Source organism: Hypomesus transpacificus, chromosome 2 (assembly GCF_021917145.1).
Source record: "Hypomesus transpacificus isolate Combined female chromosome 2, fHypTra1, whole genome shotgun sequence".
In the NCBI taxonomy this organism is placed as follows: Eukaryota; Metazoa; Chordata; class Actinopteri; order Osmeriformes; family Osmeridae; genus Hypomesus; species Hypomesus transpacificus.
In genome coordinates, this window is record NC_061061.1 from 12,955,509 (window position 1) to 12,969,426 (window position 13,918).

A 13,918-nucleotide genomic window follows, 5' to 3' on the forward strand; every position below is an offset into this window, starting at 1 on the left:
CAACACATCCTTACTGTTAAAGGGTTAGGGGTGAAGTGCACCCCATTCTTTCCAGTCGGTTGTGAAGCCTCCTTCGTAATGTTCGCTGGCAGAAAAACGGTCACCCTGTTTGCTCTCTGGTAAAATGCATGCTAATGTCGCTAGCACCGCAGTAATCAACGACACCATCGCCTCCCCCCCGGCGGCATGCATTCCTCACACGCCATCTCTCCTAGACATCTCTCAGACTCGCTCTCTTCAAGCTCTTTCTCCCAGAAGGCCCCTTCCCTCCCTCTCTCCCTCTCTAAGCAAAGCATAAAAGACGAGGTGGCATTGTTCCGTTTTGCCTGAGTGTCTGAAGCTAATTAGAGAAGGTTACTGAACAAGATAAAAGATTGTTCTCTTTAGGGGGAAACTTGGGATAGCTTCCAAAACATTTTGAACTCCTGGGCCAGGCACAACAACCAATATCTCCCCCGCCACCTCGAGGAAAACTACACACTGTGTGTGTGTGTTTATAAAAGTGTGAAGGCAGGTGCCATAATGATTGCAGACAGATCCTGATGAAGCCTTGGTGGTTTATCTCCATAGCTTACACTGGGGACAACTAGAGAGGGATGAGTGAAAGGATAAGTAAAGGATACTTAAAGGAAGGATACAAGTGAAGGACACTTAAAGGAAGGATACAAGTGAAGGATGCATAAAGAAAGGATACAACTGAAGGATGCTTAAAGGAAGGATACAGGTGAAGGATGCGTAAAGGATGAGCAGAGGTTGAGTGGAGAGTGTCCTTGTACCAGCTGATATCAGTAACCTCTCCATCCTCGTCTGGCTACTCTAATGACAGGATCTCAGGATCAATATGGGCAAACAGTGTGTGTGCCTGTGTGTATATGTGTGTGCGTGCGCGCGCGCGTGTCTGTGTGAGATAGCGAACATGTCATCCATCAGTCACTAAGTGATCCCTACTTCGACACTTAGGGAAACTTCTGGCATCAATTACACAGTTTTCATCTCCTATCATCCGGTTTCTAAAGAGGAAGCTCAGCAATCTGAAGGAAATATGACAGCATTTAGATAAATCTAATAAAATAAACAGTGAATGAGGAGAGCTTAACCGCTGCAATTACTGCTTTTAATTAAGGCTTGAGCGGAACGCTATCATGTTCTTATTTATTGGTGTTAAATAAAACTCAATTTACTGAAGCTCAGCGGGGGGCTGCTCTATCTGGTTCTGGCTGGGTTCCTTCTCTCCTCTCTCTCTCTTCTGCCCCCCCCACACACACACACTTCTCATTCCCTCCCTCATGTTTAAGCATGTTACCAAGCAACCCAACTCTACTCTGTCCATGGCAGAAGCGCAAAGCCGTGCATCTCTTCCAAACCTCAACTTCACACTGCAGCTGAGATGTGATAGGAGGATGAATATCCCTGTCCTTTCTGTAGCAGCCAGACAAGGAGGAGAGGAGAGAGGAGAGGAGAGAGGAGTGGACTAATCCTTAATAGCTGTGTCAGTCTCCTCATTAACCAGTGTTCCTGGTAAATGAGTTTAGAGCTCTCAGAGAGACTGCCTTGTAAAAACCTCCCAGACGTTCCTGCTTGGCCTACTGCAAACTATCTTTACACCTCATTACAGGGCACACTACCTGCACATGTGCGCACACAAACACACACACACAAACACACCAAGCCCACCACTCTCCCTCATTAGAGCCCCGCTCCACCCCTCCTCCACCCACCATGGAGAACACAGAAACCGTGCCAACAAGCCCCCGATCTCCAAAAGTAATAAATATTGTTTTTGTTTCCTTCCTGAAGCGCTGATGAGAGAGTCCCCAGGTGGAGCAGAATAAACCTCAACTCATTTATTTAGCTGCTGATTGTCAGACAGGTGTGTGCTATTGCTGCCTGGGGGGCCATGGAGAAGGGGGCCGAGGGGCACACACACACACGCGTGCACACACACACACACATCTCTCTAGTGCTCATCCAGACAATACACCCTCCCATACTTTCCAACTACCCGTTTTACCTTTGCTCTGGCCTCAGGAGAACTACCCTCCTTATGAGGAAAAGAGGAAATGAACGTAGGAGACAAAGGGGCCACATTAGCGTACTCAGATGTGTCCTAGGACACCTCCCCGTGCCTCCTACCCTCCAGGAACTCATATACCCACACTCAGGTCTCATATATCCTTAATGACACAGTCAACTAAACCTTTCTCTAGCACTCCTCCAACATTACAGAGGGGCCCGTCGGAGAGAGGCCCTGTGGGTCTCTTAATCCCTCTCACACACACACACAAATACACACACACACACACAGCACCATAGGCTGTAAAAGAATTGCAGAGTATTCCACTTAATGAGATGAGACTGCCCTCTAAAGACCACTTCTGAGAATGGGCAGCACACACACACACACACACAGTGTGCAGGTGGGGGGTCAGTCTGTGAAGTGAGCCCAGCAGTGTGGACAGGGAGACGAAGAACAAGGAGAGTGGCGAATTAGCTGTCTCTTTCACATCACATGGCCCTGCTTCAGCCAACACTGGATAATAGACTGACTGTCCGTACTTAAACCACTACTGTACTTTACCATTTGCTGTGTGTGTGTGTGGGGGGGTTGGGGGTGTAAGGGTCAGCGTGTGACTGGGGGCACGCGGGCAGAGGGAGGGGGAGAGGGAGGGAGGGGTGGCAGCCGTGTGCCCGCATGTGTGGCCTTCCTGATCAGACTGTCTGGCTGTCACACACACCGACACACACAGAGTCAAGAGCAGAGGAGAAATACAGAGCCACACACACACACACTATTTTTTTGCACACAATATGTAGCAAGATCATGTGGGGTCAGGATATGAGGATTAGTCATTGAGTGTGTGTGTGTGTGTGTGTGTGTGAGACAGACTTGAAGAGAGGCCAGGACTTGAATAGAACATTAATTGCATTAGCATGCCAGCAGCCTGATTGTGTACAGTTCTTGTCCCCTTCACTGTGCCCATTCCCCATTATCTGCGTATTCAATAGGCTTGACATTGTGCTGTATTTTCATTTTTTTTTGTCAATTTCTATTGAGAAAGCCATGAAAACAATAATGAGAACCCTTTGAAATCCTTGATTGGACAAGAAGAGATTTCAGAACATCTTTGACAAAACAACTGAACTCTTACGAATCACACCAAAACGTCCTGAGGACTCATTCAGATAGAGACAGGCTAGGAAAAGGCCTGACAGAATCACAACCAAATTCCTTTAAAAAACATAGATTCTGTGTCACACTCTGTTCCATTCTATAAAACAGAATACAACACTCCTACACCTGTTACTCCAAGGCAGCCAGACAGACAGACAGACAGACAGACAGGTAGGCAGACAGACAGACAGGTAGGCAGACAGACTCCCAGACAGACAGACACACCCAGGGCCTTGGGCTGTGGAAGGGCAGCAATGGGTTAAATCCTTGTCACAGTCATAAATCATAAAGGGATCACACACACAAAAACCTTCTCCTGGGAACTGGGCTGATTTCTCCGCCTGCCCCTGACGCAGGAAAAATAATGAAAATGCTAAACAGTTCTTGGTTTAATCGCCACATTTTTATGCAAATGAGCCCCCCCGCGTTCCGGGAGTTGTGGGCGGGGCTCCCCAGCGCCGGCAGATATTTACATGGTAGGATGGAACCCAACCTTGGAGTCAATACAGGACCCATAATCACATTACCCTGCTGAGGGAGGGAGGAGGATGAAGGGGAAGGGGAGAGGGAGGGAGGAGAGGGAAAGATAGGGAGGAGGAGAAGAGAGTGAGAGATGAGGAGGACGAGGAGGAGGGAGAGAGGAGGACGAGAGGAGGGAGAAAGGGTGGGAGGAGGGAAAAACGGAAGGAACGAGGGAGGAGGTGACGGATACAGCAACGCACACGACCACGAACCATATAAAACCCCTAAAAAGTGCCTCGAGTAGAGACGAACAACCTGCTCTGTGGTTTACATCTGTGAGTCTGGCTCTCTGAGAGCAGGGCTTCAGCTCCTGGGCTGGGTCAGACGGGCTGCGTGTCAACCCCTCGCCTCCAGGGGGTGTGTGTGTGTGTGTGTGTGTGTGTGTGTGCCCTTACTTGATGGAGTTTCTGAAGTGATCCTCAGCCGGGTTTTTCACGGTGCAGCTGTTCAGGAGCCAGAGATCAGCTTCTGACGCATCCTCTGGAGAGAGAGACGGGGGGGGAATAAGGTCATACACAAGATATACATTGCACATAGAGCATGCCTCCATTCACACATCAGAACCCTTAGTTCTTTACAACGCACATAAGTATTCCATTTCCCCAATTACTGCAATTTAAACTACAGTAACCCCTCCCTTCATACCACTCCACACACACACACACTCAAAAACACACACTCCTGCATATGCATGTCCAGTGGAGCGGAGAGAGACTGCGTGTGTGTGACACAGCTGGACCTCAGGGGGATCACGGCAGGCCCTGCCTTACTGCCAGGAGAGATGGCACACTGTGTCATACATACAGTACACACACACAGGGCAGGCTGCCTGCTACAGTGGAAACCTAGCTCCATTACGCCAGGCTGAACCAGATATATCACTACTGATCCATATCCCCAGCCTCAGTCAAGCATTATCAGACCCCGCTCCACACACACAAACATGCGCGTGCGTGCACACACACACAGGTCTGCATTAGTCAAGCCTTATATCTGGGGTGAGAACAACAGTTAGCAATGTTGCAACCGCGGGAGGTGACCCAACACTCACTGCTGCTAACAAACAAACTAATAAACTAGCCTCAATAGATTCTAGTCCTAAGGCAGTGAGAGAGAGAGAGAGAGAGAGAGAGAGAGAGAGAGAGAGAGAGAGAGAGAGAGAGAGAGAGAGAGAGAGAGAGAGAGAGACAAGACAGAGGGAGACACCCAATGGTGCAATACAAATGTTATGTTTACTGAAAAGTCACAGAGGAACAACACTAATTTGAGTCTTCTCATCCTAGCATTTCTGTGTGTGTGTGTGTGTGTGTGTGTGGGGGGGGGGGGGCATGGGTGCCCCCAGGCATCCTCCCCCCCCCACCACCATGCCAGCTGTACTGTAACACTGTTCCCCTCTTGCTACACGTACACACAACCTGAGCCCCCCACCTCACAACCCTGCCCACGGGAGGTGTGCTACTCTCACACACACACGATCTCTGCCCCAGACAGGGAGTGGTCTCAGCTGCAGTCGACTCCTTCTCTGCCCCTGATGAGGTCCTCCACTGTTAGAACAACAATAACAACCTCCATCATTCCTCCATCATCTCTCCATCATCCCTCCCATCACTTCTCCATCCTCCCTCCATAATTCCTCCATCATTCCTCCATCACTTCTCCATCATTCCTCCATCACTTCTCCATCATCCCTCCCATCATTCCTCCATCACTTCTCCATCCTCCCTCCATAATTCCTCCATCATCCCTCCATCACTTCTCCATCATCCCTCCCATCATTCCTCCATCACTTCTCCATTATCCCTCCATAATTCCTCCATCATCTCTCCATCATCCCTCCACCACTTCTCCATGATCCCTCCATCACTTCTCCATCATCCCTCCATCCCTTCTACATAATTTCTCTATCATCCCTCTAATCTCTCCTCCATCGTCCCTTTTAACAAAGGTAATGGGGGAGATGGCTGATGTTGGACCTGTGTGGCTGTTAGCTGTGTTTGTCAGTCTGAACAGGAAAAAAAACAGCTACAGTGGAAAAAGGGATGGAGGAAAGGACTGAGAGATGGAGGGAGAGAGGAATGGAAGGATAGAAAGACGGAGAGAGGGAGCAGGGAACAGTTGTGACCTGAGGGGAGGACCGTGAGAAATGAGCCAACTGCTGACTGGCCCCTTAGGCTTGGGGAGGGGGGGGGGGGCATGCAGGCAGCAAGGGAGGGAGAGAGAGAGAAGGAAGGAGGAAGAGAGAAAGGGGGGAGAGAGATGTGTGCATATGTGTGTTTGTCCTTGGGTAAGACAAGCAAAGAAGTGAGTCAGCATGCTCGAAAAACCCAACTCCCGGATAGTTCATTTGCATGAGCCAATGGCATGGTGTGTTTACAGAACACACTATCAGCCCGGAGAAGCCCTCCAATCACACACCTGCTTTTATCTGGAGTACAGGAAAGGGTGCAGTTATACCGGTAACTGTCAAAGCACCCTCCCTGAAAACAGGTGTACTAGAACACACACACAGATGACTGGATTTCAGATGTACCTGAGGCCCCTCCCTCTTATCAGCAGAGGAAGAAGGAGGGGCTACTGCTTCATACAGGATGCAGGTCTGACTGAACTGTAGTGACTGGGAGTGATTAGGCTATCTGGAATATTATATTAATATTATATATACCAGACTGGCCCAGCTCTCCGTGAGCACCTTGTGGGCCTGGTATCTCCAGGCCGCTATGCTGCCTCGGACAGAACCACAGAGTTGCACTGCTTGTCCTCCAACATCACGGCACGCTGCACGAGCATCACTGTCGGAAAACATTTGTCCTGAGACGTGGAGAGGGATGGGTTGTTTTGGGTGACACACACACTCTCTGACACACACACACACACAAACGGATCCGGTCATGTGCCATCATACACACACAAACACACACACTTTACTCTACAATCCTGAGTCTGGCTCTCCTGAGCTTGTTTTGGCGGTACAGATACAGTTATGTCAACAAGAGAATAGTGGGGGACTGGTAGCTATGGCGATCTCCATAACAATGTTGTGACACAGTTGTGTTCCAGAGGTCAGCCGCTAGGTAGCTGCGTGTTCTTAAATGGTTTTGAGGCTGGATAAACCAGGTCAACGTATCCTTACCGTGATATGAGACATGACAGACAGAGATGGGGGGGGGGAACACGTATTGAACACAGATTACAGCGGTTTGCTTCAACTTTCATCAGGAGAGACAAAAACACAGAGAGAAAGAGACAGAGAGACAGAGAGAGAGAGAGACAGAGAGAGAGAGAGAGAGAGAGAGAGAGAGAGAAGAGACAGAGAGACAGAGAGAGAGAGAGACAGAGAGAGAGAGAGAGACAGAGAGAGGGGGGACAGAAAGAAAGTGGAGTCATTATGCTACAATAGTTAAACCTAACAGACCTTTATGTAAAGTGTGTGTGTGTGTTTATGATCAAAACACACACACAGCCGAGTTAGGCCCACAAATAGGTACAGCATGCTGAGCCGTCCAGTCCGAGGGCTGTGACCCATAACATTCTATCAGCTGTCACTGACCTGCTCCACATCAGGACAGAACAGAGCTCTGAACATGCAAACACGCACACACACACACACACACGCACACACACGCACACACACACACGCACACGCACACACACGCACACACACGCACACACACACACACACACGCACACACGCACACACACACACACACGCACACACACACACACACACACTTTCAGAGGCTGGCTGACTGGAACCTCCAACCTGCCAGGACTTTTAAAGCACATTTTAATTGGGTTCTTTCTCTGCCAGAGCATGGTTTGAAACTGACACACACACACACACACCTATTGAACTTAAAGAAGTGAATCTATTTTGCCAATGTGATCCGACGCATGCACTATTTAGATATTCCAGCCGGAGTTTAGGCCTGTCACTTCCATGTATGTTCATCCATCCTTCCTACACAAACACACACAAACACTTCCAATAGCTCCTAATGACTGAATGAATGTTTGTTAGTCAGCTTATCTAAATAATTGAGGCTTACAACCCAAAACAAAGACCTTATTATATATTTCCTGAGCGGGCTGGAAGAGATGGGGGGCAAAAGTGAAAGAAAAACAAGCCCATGTGAGATAAGGACATTGTTCTAATGAAGCCACTTAGCTAATGCATCTGAATCATTTGCATTGGCCAACGATGGAACCAAAGGTTCACGTAGGAAAGCTCAATGAGCAGCTTCCTGTTGGTAAGTCTGATGCAAAAGAGTCAAACAACAGAAAAAACTAATTAGGAGAAATAAATTAACTGCTTTTGTGAGTGTGTGTGAAAGAGAGAGATTGACCAAGAGAGAGAGAGAGAGAGAGAGAGAGAGAAAAAAAGAGAGAGAGAGAGAAAAAGAGGAGGATAGCAGAGCAGGAGAGAAGAGGAGGGTATCCTAGGGTGTTGGTGGTCACCCTAGGGACCCAACCAATCATATCATTCCAGTTTCGATTTGATTGGCATGTGGACACAGAGGAATTATTACCCACTTCAATAACCACAACAGCTACTTTCATTTGGACTGTCTGTATGTCTCTCTCCCCTGCATCTCTCTCCCTTTTTCTCTCCCTCTCAACTCAACCATAAGCCTGATGAGAAAACTAGCCCTGAGGAGACACTAGGATACTGCTGTCCAACACTAACTTATGGAACACAACACACACACACACACAGCATTGCCTCAGGAAGTCCTGCTGGTCTGTGAATTTCTTCAAATGAACCTGGTCACGTGCTGAGGTAATTGTGTCAATCAGAATTCTACAGGCAGGGGAGAGAGGAGAGGATGCAAAGAAAAAGAAAGAGATGAAGATGAAGAGGAGGGGGTGGTGAGACGCTCAGAGGAGGAGGAGAGCTGTACCGCGGTTCTCTGTGGTTCTCCGGTTCAGTGGTGATGCCGGCATCAGAGCACTGTGGGCTGACTCCAGGCAACACAGCCCCGGAACAAGATTACTGGGGTGAATATTCTAGGACTGCTAGAGGCTCCTTTCAGAACGTGCTCAATTCTTCATGAAAATTTTTGGGAAGGTACACTACTATTGTGTTTTACGGAGGACGAATTCTGAGGAAATGAAAAGTGTGTTCAAGGGGAGCTGCAGGGATCGGTGGAGATGATGTAAGCTTACTGAGGAACCACAAGTGTTCTCAAGGAATCAAACAAATTGCCACCGTTTTTGAATGTTCTCTAGAAGGATGTTCCCTGGTTGGTGTATGGATGGCAGTGTCTTTGGCTGGTACCTGTGCAGTTGGGTGTTTTATAACTCGGCACAGATCAGGCCTGGGCTGGCCTGACATGGTCTAGCTTTACATAGCCTGGCCCAGACTCATCTGATCTGGCCTGGCCAGACCTAACCTACCTGACCTAGTCTGGCCCTTGCTATCCTGAAACAGCTCCATTTGTCAGGCTAGTTAATGTTTTCTTCCATCTTGTCCTGGCTGATAGATGAGAGCTCTGGGCAGAGAGACCCGGGAGAGACGTAACCTGGCGTTGGCCCCGAGCACCCATACTTCACAGGGAGCATGACCCACTTTCCCTCCTGTCCCACCCCATGTCTCCACAATCACCCCAACCCCCCATCCCTAGCAAACCTTCTTCCAAGGTCAGAAGTGTGTGCGTGTGCGTGGTGAAGCGAGGAGAGAAGGATGCCCTGGGATGAGCTAAGTATCTGCTGGAGGGCAAATGTCGCGCTCCGCAGGCATGGGCGGTCTCACTCAGGTCCTCCAAAGGTCTGCAGTCTCCAAACATTCAACAACCCCCCCCCCCCCCCTCGCCCCCCTCCCCGTGTCATTCTTCAAACAGAGAGACCGCTTCCTCCGCCACACCGCACACTTCCTGTCAACACGTTACATCAGTGATGAGTCACTGTGTGGGGGGCCTTTCTGTGTGAAGTTAAAGCTCCGTTTAGACCTTGTTGACACCATGACTCGTTAAACCAAGTGTTTGGGTCTTAACATTGAGGATCAGCTGAGATTACAGACTCTTTAGAACCAGTGAGGCTATAAACAGAGGGCTAACCCTGCCTGGCTCTCACAGGGAGAGCGCTGACCGTCCATGAGACCATCACGTCCTCGCGTAGGATGTGTTTACCCAGGGACTGTCTCACGCACACCCCCGTTTGGAGAGATACTGGAGGTTCAGGGGGGGGGGGTGTTTAGATATGAGGGTGACGCAGTCAGCTGACGACGAGCGAATTACAGACGGGCTCTTCACACACTCCTCAGAGATGAAGCTCCACAGACAAACACGGACGCCTAAAAGGCCAGTTAACCTGAGGGGAATTCTGACAGGCTTGTCCGGTCGTGTGTGTGTGTACTGAGGAGCAGTGAGCATCTCTCTAATCATAGTTGATTGCGTCTGGTGTCATGGTTGACCGGCTGCAGGGGCCTCCCAGACAAACAGCCTTTGACAAGCCCCGGGCCCCCCCACATTCTGCGACGTGGCACTCCCTGATTGGATGATGCGAGGCTGGCGAGCCTCACCTCCAATGATGTCACGGCCCAGTGGAGAGGAAAGGCACCCCCCAAACACACACATCCCAGCACACGCACACTCACCCCTCCCTTCAATTTAGGCCCGCCAGCATGGCTGCCCACACCAAAGCAACAGCTGTCATTCACAGTCAGACACCCCACCCCCCCAACCCCACCCTTGTCACCCACCCACCCACACACACTCTTGTGCATCTGCCCCAGAGAAAGAGATACACAAACAGCCCTCTCAGAAACACTTGTGTACATCCAGGCCACATAATGTGACAGTGTTGCAAATGCTATTCTCCTGCTGGGTACACAACACCCAAAGTATAACTCTTCCCCCTCCTTCCTCGCTGTAAAACAACATTCCTCTCTTTTCCTTTCCCCTAACCTACCCCCGACCTCCCGCCTCACCTCGAGGGAATGAAGGAGGGGGAGAATGGAAGAGGGAAGAGGAGAGGGTGGAGGACACTCAACCCGGCAGGAGGCTTGTTTCCTGCCTGCTTCAGCGAGGGGTGGGGGGTGGGGGGAGGCACGGCAGACTCCTCTGTCACAACAACTCCACCAGCAGCTGAGAGACACGAAGGGAAGGTTTTAGCCTGCCTGCATAAAACATGAATACACGTCTAAGGTTCTGAAGGAGGATCAGGGGAGACAAGCGTTGCGGCAAGGAGAGGAGGATAACTGAGGAAGAGGAGGGAGAGGATAAAGGAGGAGGATAACTGAGGAAGAGGAGGAGGAAAAGGAGGATAACTGAGGAGGAGGAGAATAACTGAGGAAGAGGTGGAAGATAACTGAGGAAGAGGAGGATAACTGAGGAGGAGGAGGAGGATAACTGAGGAAGAGGAGAAAGAGGATAACTGAGGAAGAGGAGAATAACTGAGGAGGAGGAGAGAATAACTGAGGAAAAGGAAGATGATAACTGAGGAGAAGGATAACTGAGGAGGAGGAGGATAACTGAGGAGGAGGGAGTGGGTGGATAACGGAGGAAGAGACAGAAAACAACAAACCTCCCAAACTAGAACTGTATAACTAACACACTCCTCCGTTCACTCTGATGCAGTGGAGCAGATGCCCTTGAGGGACTTGGGTCTGTCTACCCATCAGCTCAGAGAAGAAGTCGAATATGAGGGATCGGGGGGGGAACGGTCCCCCCTCCCAAATTCTACTGAATTAAGCACAGCAGGACACCGACACTCAGCTCACGGCCCAGTTAGCCAAAGATCCAAACATCAGTAAAAAGCTCTCTCCCTCCCAGCAGCTGAGGAGAGGACCCACTTCAGGATGTTGATCTTCTCTGAGCCGTCTCAGCCTCCTGTCCTCCCAGACGTCCACGTGGGGCCCAAGATAAGGTGCGTAAGAGTAGAGGGACGGAGAGCCTCACTGTTAGGTTGACAAATGAGAGCAGCGTGCCCTGCTAGCCCCGGCTGAAGGGTGGTAAAGGTAGTGATGTCAGTGCTGGGGGAGAGGAGATGAGACAGGAGATGAGATTTTCATTAGCATGACGGGCAGAGGAGTCATCCAGAGGGAGTTGAGTCTTGGGGCTCGGCGGGGCTTGGCTAGACGTGGTAGGACCGGGCTACAGAAAGTAGAGAGGGGCTAAGCTGGGCTAGACATGGTAGAGAAAGTAGAGCGGGGCTAAGCTGGGCTAGACATGGTAGAGAAAGTAGAGCGGGGCTAAGCTGGGCTAGACATGGCAAGGCCGGCCTAATGAAGACTGCTGTCTACCTAGTTGTGATTAGAAACTCGTTCCACTGGAGTAGGCTCTCAGACATGACAGAGTTAGGGAGTTGATGTGTGTGTGTGTGTGTGTGCATTCCTGGGATGTCAATGTCACTGGTCCACTCTCCAAAGTAACAGAAATAAGAATTGCTCAGATCCTTCACAAGCACATGAACTCACTAACTGCCATGGGCACATATATACGCCCAAATGGTCAATGTTCTGGAGCGTTGTTGGTAAATGTGTGTGTGTGCCCAAAATGCATTAAAACGTGGGCTACACATAACCTTCCTGCTACTATTACATACATTGAGTGGTTATCGTTCTGTCACTGAATCCATTGCATTTGCTATTATTTAGTTTATTTCATTAGTCATTTTTATCATCATTTATTCTTTCTTTGATTTTGTGATTATGCATTTTTTTTTATAAAGGTCTCGTAAGTCCAATCCACTTCAATGGCTTAGCAGAACTCTACACCTTTCAAATAAGTGTTTACAGTTGTTGATTTTATAACTTACCTAAGTAGTTATGTAACGGTAATAGTCGGGTTAAGTAAGATTGATCATCACATGACACAAGATGTTGTGTAGGCTACATTAAGTGTTTGTATTATCAGGCACTTAATAGTCTTGCAGTAAGTGTTATGACTATTGATTGCATTATTTTAATGATAACTCATAATTTATATTTATGACAATAATACATTAGTGACTTCACTACACTACAAAGATTCACCAAAAAAGATAAGCAGCCCCATACAAACTCAGCATGAGCCAGCCTACATCAGTCTCAGCACTCCCAACCAGATAGCGTGTGAAGACGGCAGCCTGGAAAGAAGCCGTCTCTGCTCCAGACAGCTCAGTCCAGGCGCTGAGGAGACGTGAGGCTGAGGAGACGTGAAGCTGAGGAAACGTGAGGCTGAGGAGATGTGAGGCTGAGGAGGCGTGAGGCTGAGGAGGCGTGAGGCTGAGGAGGCGTGAGGCTGAGGAGGCGTGAGGCTGAGGAGACGTGAGGCTGAGGAGACGTGAGGCTGAGGAGATGTGAGGCTGAGGAGATGTGAGGCTGAGGAGGCGTGAGGCTGAGGAGATGTGAGGCTCAGGAGACGTGAGGCTGAGGAGGCGTGAGGCTGAGGAGACGTAAGGCTGAGGAGACGTGAGGCTGAGGAGACGTGAGGCTTAGGAGACGTGAGGCTGAGGAGACGTGAGGCTGCGGAGGCGTGAAGCTGAGGAAACGTGAGGCTGAGGAAACGTGAGGCTGAGGAGATGTGAGGCTGAGGAGGCGTGAGGCTGAGGAGACGTGAGGCTGAGGAGACGTGAGGCTGAGGAGACGTGAGGTTGAGGAGGCGTGAGGCTGAGGAGGCGTGAAGCTGAGGAGACGTGAGGCTGAGGAGATGTGAGGATGAGGAGGCGTGAGGCTGAGGAGGCGTGAGGCTGAGGAGACGTGAGGCTGAGGAGATGTGAGGCTGAGGAGGCTGAGGCTGAGGAGGCGTGAGGCTGAGGAGGCGTGAGGCTGAGGAGACGTGAGGCTGAGGAGACGTGAGGCTGAGGAGACGTGAGGCTGAGGAGGCGTGAGGCTGAGGAGGCGTGAGGCTGAGGAGATGTGAGGCTGAGGAGATGTCAAGCTGAGGAGATGTGAAGCTGAGATCCTTTTCCCCCCCGCCCCCCAGTCTCCCCGCTCCACTACACTGTCCGGCAAACACAGTAACGCCTTCCGCGGCATGCAAATATTTACACTTCATTTGAAAGCCATTACAGAATATGATTGTGTTTGCTGTTGTTGGACGGGTGTTTTTTTTGGGGGGTGGGGATGAGAGTTAGGTAGGCAGGTTAGCAGGAGAGCCGAGTCTTCACATACATCACCTGCTGGCCTCTGCGAAGGGGGACGGGTCATGCCTGGAGAAGCCACGCCCACTCTCAGCTTTACCGCTACATGATTGGCCGCATCACCAACCTTTGTCTCTGCCTCTAATCATTGCGATAGTGTGGTCA

The 13,918-nt window shown here is 50.0% G+C and overlaps 1 protein-coding gene across 1 annotated transcript in view; it reads right to left on the reverse strand.

Moving 5' to 3' along the window:
• The window catches only part of cdkal1 (CDK5 regulatory subunit associated protein 1-like 1), a 141,004-nt gene that overhangs the window by 115,099 nt on the left and 11,987 nt on the right, over positions 1-13,918 (reverse strand). Inside the window, exon 4 of the mRNA XM_047039871.1 lies at positions 4,090-4,174. Within this exon, the coding sequence (XP_046895827.1) occupies positions 4,090-4,174 (85 nt within the window). The remainder of the gene's footprint in view (positions 1-4,089; positions 4,175-13,918) is intronic.